The 13357-nt window shown below is 39.4% G+C and overlaps 1 protein-coding gene across 5 annotated transcripts in view; it reads left to right on the plus strand.

Annotated features, from left to right (window-relative positions):
- Window positions 1-13357, plus strand: part of LOC111855590 (protocadherin-17-like) — a 45487-nt gene that overhangs the window by 1034 nt on the left and 31096 nt on the right. For 3 of the 5 annotated variants that reach the window (XM_023834757.1, XM_023834759.1, XM_023834756.1), the window contains exon 2: window positions 241-3050. In XM_023834757.1, the coding sequence (XP_023690525.1) occupies window positions 555-3050 (2496 nt within the window). In that variant the 5' untranslated portion in view covers window positions 241-554. The remainder of the gene's footprint in view (window positions 1-240; window positions 3051-13357) is intronic. The other 2 variants (XM_072715918.1, XM_023834760.1) reach the window with 2 other exon arrangements.

A 13357-nucleotide genomic window follows, 5' to 3' on the forward strand; every position in this document is an offset into this window, starting at 1 on the left:
TCCACACATATATATGCACCCTCACACACACACACACACATATATATGTATATACTGTATATATATATATATATATATATATATATATATATATATATATATATATATATATATATTACGCACAGGCATTTTTTGATCCTTTACTCAAATGGTAATAGGAACCAGCAGGTGACAAACTGCTCGTGCGTAACTGTATTTTCTGTACTGATTGCGGAACATTTGATTTCCTTTGTATTTCAGACCAGCGCACGCTTTGCTGCCGTTTCATTCCGAGGACAAGGATTGTGATTATGGCACCACGGAGTCTGGGTGTTCAGATGAATTTAAATTAGGTGTACGGCATCGCCGTTTGAAATAAAGACGAAGCCGAAAGATAAGAAGAGATCGAGGAAAGGAGAAAAAACAATAACAAAAATCTACGAGGAAATGAGTTTGTCCTGTTTTTTCTTGTAATGTTGCATCGATCTGATGACTCTATAAGGTAGGGATTTTCAGTTCACTTCGCAAATCAACAGGTCTGAAGCGTGAGACGCACTGAAAAAATAAAAGCGCTTATGCTGCAAAGGATGTATCTTTCTATTTTTTACTTCTTAATGCTGTGGGCTCAAGCCCTGTCTTTGAAAAATTTAAATTATTCTGTTCCGGAGGAGCAGGGACCAGGGACCGTGATTGGGAACATTGCCAAAGATGCCAGACTTGGACCGGGAGAGAGGGGTAAGAAATCAAACTTCAGGGTGTTGGAAAACTCCGCCCCGCACCTCATAGACGTGGATCCAGAAAGCGGACTGCTTTATACTAAGCAGCGGATCGACAGAGAAACACTGTGTCGACGAATCCCCAAGTGCCAACTCTCTATGGAAGTGTTTGCCAACGATAAAGAGATATGCATGATTAAGGTGGACATACAAGACATAAACGATAATTCGCCCACCTTTCCTTCGGATCAGATAGATATTGACATTTCCGAGAATGCTGCGCCCGGTACCCGCTTTCCACTAACAAGCGCGCACGACCCAGACTCAGGGGAAAACGGACTGAAAACCTACCAGCTTACGCGTGACGATTATAATATATTTTCTCTGGATGTGAAATCTAGAGGAGACGGGACTAAATTCCCAGAGTTAGTTATTCAGAGACCTTTAGACAGGGAGGAGCGGAGCCATCACACTCTAATATTAACAGCAACTGATGGAGGGGAATATCCAAGATCAGGGACAATGCAAATTAATGTTAAAGTCATGGATTCGAATGACAATAGTCCAGTGTTTGAACAGCCTTCATATGTAATCGAGATACCTGAAAATGCACCTATGGGAAAAGTTTTGATAGATTTAAACGCCACAGATCCAGATGAAGGAAGCAATGGACAGGTGGTTTATTCATTTAGTGGATACACTCCTGACAGGATCCGGGAGTTGTTTGCCATTGACCCCAGAACAGGTGTTATCAAGATTCAGGGGGAAATTGACTATGAAGAAAGCCCAATTATAGAGATTGATGTTCAGGCAAAGGACCTAGGACCAAACCCAATCCCTGGACACTGTAAAATCACGGTTAAAGTGATAGATAGGAATGATAATTGGCCATCAATAGGTTTTGTTTCTGTTCGACAGGGGGCCGTCAGTGAAGCTGCCCCCCCAGGAACTGTCATAGCATTGGTGAGGGTCACTGACAGGGATTCGGGGAGAAATGGCCAGCCTCAGTGCAGGGTATTGGGTAATGTGCCTTTCAAACTGGAGGAAAACTATGACAATTTTTACACAGTAGTTACAGATAGGCCATTAGACAGAGAGGTACAAGATGAGTACAACATAACGATAGTAGCCAAAGACAATGGGATTCCTCCTTTGAATTCTTCTAAATCATTTACTGTAAAGATCTTGGATGAAAATGATAATGCCCCTCGCTTCACAAAAGCAGTGTACCTCCTACAGGTTCCAGAGAATAACATTCCTGGGGAGTATTTAGGCTCAGTTCTGGCTCATGATCCAGACCTAGGTCAAAATGGAACTGTGTCTTATTCTATTTTACCATCCAATGTTGGAGATGTGTCTATTTACACCTATGTGTCTGTCAATCCCACAAATGGTGCAATATATGCTTTAAGGTCATTCAATTATGAGCAGACAAAATATTTTGAATTTAAAGTTTTGGCAAAGGATTCAGGGTCCCCTCATCTAGAGAGTAATGCCACTGTCAGGGTTAGTGTATTAGATGTCAATGACAATGCTCCGGTCATAGTGTTACCTCTCCTGCAAAATGACACTGCTGAGATTCACGTTCCTAGAAACGTGGGTGTTGGGCACATAGTGACCACAGTGAGAGCCGTGGACAATGACTACGGAGAAAGCGGTCGCCTGTCCTATGAGATTTCTGATGGGAATGAAGAGCATTTGTTTGAGATGGATGCTGTCACTGGGGAGATCAGAACCGTGCATCCTTTCTGGGAAGAAGTGGCCCCAGTTGTAGAGCTTATTGTTAAGGTCATCGACCATGGGAAGCCCACACTCTCTGCTGTAGCTAAAATCATCATTAAGGCTTACACAGGACCCCTTCCAGAAGGCGAACCCAGGATCAACGAAGAGCAACACAGCTGGGACATGTCCTTGCCCCTAATAGTCACCCTCAGCATAATTTCCATCATGCTTCTGGCAGCCATGATCACCATTGCTGTCAAGTGCAAGCAAGAGAACAAGGAGATCAGGACTTACAACTGCCGGATTGCCGAGTACTCTCACCCCCAGCTGGGCAAGAGCAAGAAGAAGAAGATCAACAAGAATGACATCATGCTGGTGCAGAGCGAGGTGGAGGAGAGGGATGCCATGAACGTCATGAACGTGGTGAGCAGCCCCTCCCTCGCCACGTCCCCTATGTATTTCAATTATCAGACACGCCTGCCCCTCAGCTCCCCCAGGTCTGAGGTCATGTACCTCAAACCCACCTCCAACAACCTGACTGTTCCTCAAGGACATGTTGGCTGTCACACAAGCTTCACGGGGACAGTGACTAATACCACAGAGACTCCGGTTAATAGGATGTCAATAATTCAGGTAGGAAATGCAATTTATATATGCATCTTAACTGCTCCTCTTTCTGCACTTATCTGTTTAGCTTAATATCTGCATCCAACATAGTAATGATGGAAATAGCTCTGGCAGGCAGAGTTTATGATAGTTTGGAAAAATAAAGGTTCCTTTACGTTGAGAAGAGGCTCAGTGTTTTCTAGGCTCTACACCTTTTGTACTGAGTCAGTCATATAAATCAGTGCTTTGTGACTTTTAGAAAACAATGTGTATCTCATCTATATATATATATATATATATATATATATATGTGTATCTGCATAAATGGGCATGGTATGCTCTGTAAATGTTGTAGGGATGTTCTGTTCTTAATTCAGTGTCTTTGTAGGTGTGATATTACTTGTTAAAAAAGTTATTACTGCTGTTACAAGAGGAACTGAGGAGCTGTTTGGATTAATTTTTTTCTTACGTCTTCTACAGTGTTTTAAGGAGTGCTTTGTTTAAGGTGTACTTGATTATTGAACTATCCACACTTCAGTATTTCATGTGGCTGTTGGGAACCTTTTGCACACGTGTAATGCTTCAGAGAGTTGGTCTACAGATGTGTTCATGCTGTGCTTCTTTCTCACAAGGAAAACAAGCAAGTTCAAAATATTTGTTCTTTGAAATTTATTTACATTAATAAAAAGGTTCATGATTCATAATGAAGATGACCTCGAAACTGGGAAAACCTCATATTCTTTCAAATCAGCTGCCAAAAAAATACAAAATTCAGTTTTGCAAACAAAATATAACAGATCTGACAGCAAAATGGTCTGTTTGTTTTTCTGTATTCTTTACTAAATACGTCTTTCAGTGAAAACTTCTTTCGGTCATAAAAATTGTTGGTCTAAACTGCTTTTAAAGGGATAGAATATGGGTTTTCAACATTTCCTAATCTAGGGAAAATAGATGATAATACCAATATTTCATCAGTACATTTTTGTGGACCTTGTGCAACTACTCTGTGGACTCCCAGTGGGTTGTGGATCCCTGCTTGAAAACGTGGACTAGACTAATCATGTCAGAATAGGCTATATTCCTACTTAAAACAGTCTAGTCCTTTTTATGGAATGGGTAGATTACTAGGGAATTGCCAGGGTAAATCACTGACACGTTCTCCACATCGTAGAAGGCTGTCTCTGTACTTTAACCACTTGTGTCCATTTATTGACAAGCAGTAATGTAGGAAAATAACAATGGATCATACTGTATATATAGAAAGTTGCTACTTTTCTCAAAATCCATTGAATGCATTCTAAATATGGGCTGAAATTCTAGGGAAATATACCATGAAACAATACAGAAATGCCCCTAATTGATCTGCAGCTACACTTACTGTATTGGTGGCCTTTACTTTTTGGTTCAACAAGGAGCCTATGTTGTAAGTCATTGCATTTCAAATAATCAAACAGATTGGCTCAAACAGAACCTGTGACTGAGTCTGACCGCGCTACAAGAGGCATAATTCGATTAATACAGCATTATTTTGTAAGGGGATGGATGACACATAAAGATGCTTAATTCAGCTTAAGGCAGTAAAGCATATTACTCAGTGGTGAATGAAGGATAAAGTGAATCCAGTTCTGCAGACTTCACAGCTGTTGAAACCTTTTGAAAGCATGTATACTTCTTTGAGGTGATTCTGTCCCAAATGCTATTGGCATGAAATTATTCAGTGACTATTACAGTGCTTTTTTAGTGAAAACAAAAGGGCCTCAGCCCAAATAAAAGTTTAAAAATGCATGGGATTCAGCATAATAGGCATTTCTCTCATGCGTGCCTTTATAGATGAGTGGTTGCATATTGTGTCTATGAATATTTATTGTAAAAATAGCCATTTTATGGAGCCAGGAAAAACAATGAGAAAAAAAAGAAAAACAAAAACATTTTAAACTCTCCTCTAGGTGGAGTCAGTCTCCCTCAGGGCTTGTATGCAGTGTGTGAAACACTGACAGAGGAGCACTGATTTAATGTGCTGCAAGCCTGCTGCTCTTTCACGGACATGCTTTTGCTATGAATGCTACTATGGAAATTATTTGAACAATCCCAGTGATTGTCACCGATCCTAAGCCTCTACTCTTGATGCACAACAAGGTGAGAAGATGATCACATCATGCTGATTTTGTTAAAGCTGCATCAACGGTTTGACATTGAGGGTTCACTAGTGGACTCAGAAAAGCTTTGAGTTTGTTGTGGTCACAAGTCCAGCCATTTCCCAGCCCTCAACAAAATCTAACTGCACTCCACCCCACCCCATTTCCACCCCTCATCTATCAGTCTTGCCTGGCAAGGAGGTCAGTTGCCTCGCACAAGGTCAAACAAGCTGACGTGTCGATAATTCACTGAAGAGTACTGCTGCACACCATTTACAAGGGTTAGCTGGGAACAAATGTGAGAGCTAGCAGTTCATTTCCTCAGATCCATTATGATAGCCAACTTTCATAAAACAAGCCTATCTCTCTGAAACAGAAAGCATCCATTTGGAAGAATGTCAACTGTTTAGTGTTTTTATTCCTCTGTTTAGTACATTTAGACATTACTCAGCGGTAAAATAATCTTTTCCTTCACATTTGAATGTATCTAGACAACGGGATTTTCTATATTGTGCAGTTTAATGTACTGGGCGAGGATATTTTTACACTGCAGAATGAAATTTCAGAATGGCTGTTTGCTCGTTCTTCTGTGAGTAGTAACATAGGGGCAATTGTATAGGAAAATTTTCCTTATTTTTTGTATTTTCCCAGCTCTTCTCGGTTGTCATAATGTTGGCAAATGGTGAAGAATCATCTTTTCTGAGAACACTGTACTTATAGATGGATAAATAAACTGGTAAACAAACAAAAAACGAATAGTGCTTCGTTGTATGTGGTCTAGGAGCAAAGGCTTGACATTTCTGTCTTTTCCTCCAACAAAGGCACCAAACATTTGCAAAGGGGGTGCTGACCGCTCTTCTATGCTGATTTTACAGGGAACGTGGGATTCTATGTCTTATGCTATTTGCACTTTCTGGTGTCATGCATATTAATTATTACCTTCCTGTGAGAAAGTTGCATGCCATTCTTAATGCTGGTTTTATCTATAAGTTATGGTATTGGGGGATATGCATGCTTTCTTTAACAAACTTGCATCTCTGGTCTTTGTTTTGGTGTAGCCTCTTGCTTTTATTCTGATTTCATTTCAGTTAGTATAAAGATTTTTTTTACAGACCTGTTCAAAACCGGATATAACATATGAGAACTGCAAAATATCAACACTCGTTCTTTTCTTAAGTCTTTTTCCTTCTTATGAAAGTGCATACTCCCCTTAAGGGGAAAATGATGTTTAGTATAATACATACATTTTTGGAATTAGATCAGTTAAAATGTATTTATTAGCTAGCTTTAAATAAGATACCAACTGGAAAGAGATTGCAAAATATTTAGCTGTGCAGATCCGCTTGGCATGGCATAGTTATTCCTGGAGTGGTAAATTATTATTTTGCTTGCTTTACGTTCCAATCCCTACAGTACATTATTGTTGCACATCAGTAATGTTAACTTCCCAGTTACTAAGGCACCATTCATGTGTTTTTATCCATCATTCATGTACTTTGATAAAGAAAAAAAAGGAGGCTCTCTGAAAGTATTTTTAATATACTACTTTCAGAGCATAATATGCTTTTTATGCCGTTAGAGACCTCACTGAACCCAGGGATTTCATGCTTGATGGAGTGTCTGAAATGTAAAACGGTAAGCTCCAAGTCACTCTGATGTTTGCTGAGCACATAAACCGTGTTCTAACCACATGGCTCAGTGGCGGACACTTGGAATGTCCTCCAGTACACAGGCAGAGTGGGAACTGACTGAAAATGGCACGGCTTTGTGGTTGGTATGTGTTAATGAAAAGGGGCTGTTACTGACATGGCTTTGCATTTACACAGATTTGCCACCACATTATCTGATTTGTACCCCTGAGACCAAATCGGTTTTGGTTCCTGCAATTACACAAAATCAACTATGGATCTACACACACACACACACACACATACTGTATACAGGTTTGTAATTATGTCTTTGTGGGGACTCTCCATTCATTTCTATGCGCAAAACCCTAATGCCAACAATGAAAACCTTAACCCCTATCCAGCCCTAACCCTAACTGTAATTAACCAAACAAAATATAAGACTTTTGGCATTTTCACTCTTTTTATTGCACTTACAGATTTCTATAAAATTGAGGTCACCCCAGTGGCGACCTGAAAATGTCACCAAAAGTAAGGAAGTTTCAGGTTTTACCACACTTTGGGGACATTTTGGTCCCGAAATGTGATAAATGCAATCCCCCCCCCCCGAGCTGTGTCATTCTCACTGTACATTTTACCCACACTATAATGTTATGCAGTGTTCTCTCAGTACTGTGGCAAATTATTGGAACCAAGTCTGAACTAAGACCTTCAGTTTACTTTTCGAACATATGCACTTCTTTTTTTTTTTTAACAAATTTTCATCTAGAGGTTTTATAAATATTCGCATGACATTTACAAGAATAAGGAAAATAAATGTTCATTTAAACTGAAATAAAGGAATACTTGGACTTTCGGTTATTATTTTGCCTAAGTAGAACCTTGTGTATTTCATTTGCATTAAACAGCTCTGGTAATAAAAGCATTTTTTTTTTTACTTACAGAGCGGAAATGTATACCCAAAGCTTTCTTATAATTTTAGGTTGCATTGCAGTCCACTTGAGACAGTTTTGATGAATTAGCATTAGATCTCCAGACTGTTAGGATTTGAACTCAATTTTAAGAGCCCTTCTCTGACAGCTGTAATACCATAGCAGTATCTGTGACAATACCATTCACGTAATGAAACAATGGTAGCACATTTCATATCATCCCTGGTAGTCCATGTCTCATGTCCTGAGGCACATTTGTGATGGTGAAATTATTCAGTCGCAGAGTACCAGCACTTGTCTTCCAAGTATCGATCCAGTCATAGCTAATAAATAAGACGGCATTGAGGGCTGCGCGGCACACTGAAGAGGTCGGACATTTCAGGAAGTACACTTTCTCTTTTCCACTCAGTGATGCAGTATTTTCCAAATAAGGGTATAGCACACCACAGTGTTTGTGGAATTTGCACTCTTGTCACGCTGAAATGTTGATGTTGCTCATTTTTAGCCTCTTAAATTTATTTATGCAAGAAAGCTACTGCCTCTAAACAGATATTCTATTCTGCATGAGTATTCTTATTTAAAGAGATATTGCAGTATGGGAGGTCAGCTTGGTTCTCAGCAGAAGATTCACCTGGTGATTGTTTCTTCTGGGCCTAGCTGATTACCTTGTTTGATGGTTCATAAGCACAGCACAGGCAAACCATATTCTACAATATGTCAGTACCCTATGATATAAATGCACCTTGCCAATGCTAACCTGGAAAAAATAAGAGTAAATTACCACCTTCAGTCCATCAGCAGTTTTGATTGGTGTGGACTATACCTAACTTTGGAAGACTATGAATGAGGCCACTACGGATTTGCTTGAAATGTAGCAAAATTATATCCTTTACTATTGTATTTGCATTTTATTTATCAACTCATATAGGACCATTTGGCTGAAATGTAATAATAATCTGACTTTAATGTTCTGTACAGTTGTTTAAATTAAATAGAGTATATTTACGACCATTTCACATTAAGCAACCTCGTAATATTTTAAGTGTAGTTGAATTCAGCTGATAAGGATTAATTAGTGAAAGCAGAGTGCACATTGTGAAGTGAGTTTCTGGCTAATGATTTCTTACCTAGTGGCATTAGACTGTAGGTAAATCTGTGCAAACCTGCTGCTCTCATTTCATCGTTATGGAAGCATTATGAATGAAACATCTTCGGCTTTTCGTTTACTGCCCCTTTCCCATTGTTTTCCACACACTTTCCTTATTGGGTTTGTTCTGAATCACAAGAATCTTCACGAGTCTGAGTAAAAAGCAATACAGAAACGGGGTACATTTGCACTCCATGGTTTTTACCATGTGAATGGTACATGAGGGTACAGGGAAACATGATCCCTTAATCTATTTTCACCTCCCTGTGTCAAAACCGCTTAGAAAATCCACCGTCTTGGATAACCATAAAAGCAGGAGGGGAAACCTTGGATAGGGAAAATGCCTTGTTTCTGAAAAGTCTTCTGAGAATGTATAATAGCTAAATTTTCTTGTTATATTGTTTCCTTTCTTAGCATAAAAGTCTCCAAAACCCTCCCATACAATAGGAATTACTAGAGATGATAATCTGTTCCCACAGTAAGTTCATTTGCAATTCTCCCTCTGCTCTGTGTAGATTTGTTCATTGGTGTGGCTAAGGATAAATTTGCTTCCGGGGGGAAGTTGGCAGGCAAAGAACTTGAAGCAGATTTGGAAAACTGCATAAAATGGTCGTGTCTTAACCTCAGCCAGCACAAAACATGTACCTTGAATCTTCTGCAATATATTGCTTGTCAGTACATTACAATTTTACACATGAGTTGACAGATTTTAATATGTACACAAACTAAGGTGTACTTGATTTGTGGCTGAGGGGGTTCCTTTTTCTACCCTCAGAAAAATGATCGAAAGAGAATCTCTGCAAAGAACTATCGGACATCTTCAGCTGAAGCAGAGTCGACCCTAACTTTTCAGGCCTTTCGGAAGGTTTTTGGTGCCATCCTTTCAATGGAATTTTAGGAACCAGTGCGTTATGGTATGTCAAGAGGCCCCTGTGGTCACTCACTGATGTCATGTATGTCAGGGGCCAGTCCTGTGGAATAAACCAACAATACGCATCTCGAGACTCCATCTGTTTCACGAACGTCAGTACAGTTTGACTCATTGAGCCTCCCAAATCACCAGATCAGTCTAGACTGGGGAGGTAATTGGTTTCAGGATGTGTGTGGTGATCCAGTAGTACGAGCATCAAAGTCCCCCATCCCCCACCCCACCCCACCCCACCTCACCAATTGCTTTTGTCACGCACTCTTTTCCTCTTCACTCTAAATCTCCACTCATCCAGGCCAGCAGTGAGAAACCAGTAGGACCCTAGTGGCTCAAAACAAGCTGTGCAGATCAGCGAAAATTTTGCAAAGGGAGAAGTGTCTGTAGCGCTGACTCTATCCATCAGAGAATACTCTGTCTGTCCTCTCAAATACCGCTCCTTTATACCGTCCTGCCATTGATGGATTGTTAACAGCTTTCTGTAGGTTAATGGAATGATATATTAGGCATCCATTAACTCTGCCTTTTGCTGCAGTGAAAAGGAATGGGTACTCCTTTCAGGGAGAGGTGATAATCAAGTCTTTTATAAGAGAATCATACAGTAAATAGTTTTCCACTAATAAGCTCTATTGAATTATTTCTAAAGAGATATTGAAAAGCTACATTTAAATAGTTTTTAGGAATAGAATATGCTTGATATTGTGCAACAATACTTTCATAGACTCCATTGGTCAGGTGTAGCTGTATTGTTTTGTAGTATTGTGCATCAATGTTATGTGTCATTCTTTACTTTTTGTCTCTCGTTGGCTGTCTCTCCAGTTGCTGCAGCGCTCATGTTATTTGCAGGTTTTGCCTCGCGAAATGCATTTCACATAAATAACGGTAACTGATTTTTTTTTTCCATTTTGATTAATAAGAAATGTATCAAGTTTTCTCAACAGTGTTATGTCCAAATTTTATTCATTATACATATGCAGGTATCAACATAGTTACCACGTAAAAGGCGTTTCCCCATTTAGAGGCACAGTACCTTCCAGGTTGCAGTTGTTCCCAAACTAACTTGTCAATTATTCCTTGACTCGCATGTTCGTTGCTTCTTGACTAACATGTAAGTCATACATCGGACCTCTCGTGACTCCTCACTTCACATGGGACCTGATGTGGACGTGGCTTGTGAGATCAGCACAGATCTGTTCTCATCCTGCTTCTAACATCATTACAGCGCTTTTTCCAGTGGCCTGCTGTGATGAGAATCCTGTGCCCCCCACCCAGAAGCCAGCGACCCTGCCTGCCCCCCCAGCAGACCATGCCCCCCTCAGCCCTGTTATATAAAGTGTGCACTTACTGAGACTGGTTTTAAAGCAAGATAGCCAGTGTTTGTGTATCCCAGGACCCCCCAGAGTTATTCTATTCCCATTTTTATGTCCCTTCTCTCCCCCAGGTATTCTCAAATGCAAGATGTTTAATTGGCTCATTTACTAACTGAAAACCGAGTAAAACAGAGTATGGATTTAAAAGCACAACATTTACGTAGGTATTTGTAAAGCTGGGCAACTGGCAAACTGCATTGATGGGTCTTTTCAGTAACAAGTGAAATAATCTGCTAAAAGATCAGTTGTATACCTTATATAAAATAAATTCTATGACATGCAAGTGAACCTAAAATATGCCTCCGTAAGGCAAGAAGTTGTCATCAGAGTTTGGTTATGTAGCATTTACATAATAGAGGCAATTCAGCATCTTGCAGTATGCTGGAGAGACTCAGAAATCAGTGGGATAGTGTATTTTCTCAGCAATGGTGACTCACATATAGATGTTTGAATGGAAGATTGGTATTTTCTTGTTTTTGCTTAACTATGGATGTCTGGGACGATTGACAGGCAGCGGTAACGAATTATGAAAAACCAGGATGCATTTTCCAGATCCAGCTTATAAATAAAGGAAATTAAACAGGATAGTCATCCTTCGGAACATGTAGGCTGATTTTAGTACTTTTTGGTATGTACTTTACATTGAAAGTTATTCAGTGTTTAAAGCTGGCTGATTCTTAATCTTTCAGTTGGTTTGTTTTACATTTTTGTCTGTGATTTTGCTCATTTAAATTGCAAATCCATTTATACATGCTCAAAATATTTTTAGAAGAGCCACTGACTTAAGCTAAAACTGAACTTATTATGTTGTCCTTTGAGGGTGCTTGCTACCATACGACACCCTACAACAGACATTCCTCTCATGTCGATCCATGGGAGTGTTCATTGAAAGGATATTAGCAGTATCAATCCCAAAAACACTTTAAAGCCATGTTTACTTTTGCTTTTCTCAGTTGTCAGGGGAGTTTCTCTTCTTCTTCTCTTCTCCCCCCCTCACTTGGCTCCTTCCTACTTTATTCCCCCTGCGTCTCAGCACTCTGCATAAAAGAGCCACGCACCTCATCAGTGGTGGGCATTTCAGAGACCTTGTCATTATTTTAATGTGCTCTGTTCTGATACCCTCTTTCAAGCCCATTTCACTTTCCTTTCATGTTTCTTTGCTTCCTCTGAAGTGATTCATGAAGTTTAGAGGACAAAAGTGCTTTAAGTTCAAGTAGAACTTCACTTTCTTTCATTTTAGCTGTGAACCTTTAGCTATTTTTCAGTAAGTGTAGAGCCAAAATTTGTTCCCTTTCTATACAAATTACGCTAGCATTTTTCTTCGTGTATGATTATCACATTTCAGCAACAGTTTATTCATAGATTGTTTAAAAGGATATTTTATGTAAGTCTAGAGTGCTGTCATACAGAAAGATTTATAGTCGTTACAAAATAAATGTCGATATTGAGAAATGACTGAAACTCACAAATATATCTACTGACAATATAAGACTCCAGAAGTCAAATGAGCACACATAGGACTAGAGACACGATGCTAAGAGATACCAGAGGAACAGAGATTGATAGTGACCGTGCAGTTTTAATTCTTGCTGGGAATTCCACCATAGAGGAGCCAGCACTTAAGGATAAAGCCAGAAAGGGTTGCTGTGTGGGGGAGGGGAGACCAGATGGCCAGAGATGGCCCAGCTGAGATTATGGTCATTTGTGATCAGAGTTTGTTAATGTAATGATAGAATTTTATTAATTTACCCAAACTTTTCATACGAATTGACTAAAATTAGCTCAACATTTTACTCCTAGCTTAACATTATATTCTACTGAATCATTCCCTATTTAAGAATGAGAGCTGGACTGCTTCATGATACTGTGGCTTATATGAAATAAGCAAATCAAGAAGTGTAATTGACCTATTAACGATTCTTTTACTTATTCTATTCATGCATCTTTAGTGATTTTGAAGTGATCATTTCTATTTCAAACTCTTATGATTGATTTTAAAAGTGTATCAATGATTGCTGTTATCCATGCGTCACTTACATGTCACGAGATGTCCCTGTAGTCACTACATAAATTTCAACCTGTTAACCATTATATGAGTACCTTTCTTTTAACTGTTTAACTCATAAACCTTTTCTTTTTTGGGGGTGAGTATTTGTGTGTGTGTGGGGTGTGGGGGGGTATTTTTGTTTTCATTTAT

This window comes from Paramormyrops kingsleyae, chromosome 1, assembly GCF_048594095.1.
Source record: "Paramormyrops kingsleyae isolate MSU_618 chromosome 1, PKINGS_0.4, whole genome shotgun sequence".
In the NCBI taxonomy this organism is placed as follows: Eukaryota; Metazoa; Chordata; class Actinopteri; order Osteoglossiformes; family Mormyridae; genus Paramormyrops; species Paramormyrops kingsleyae.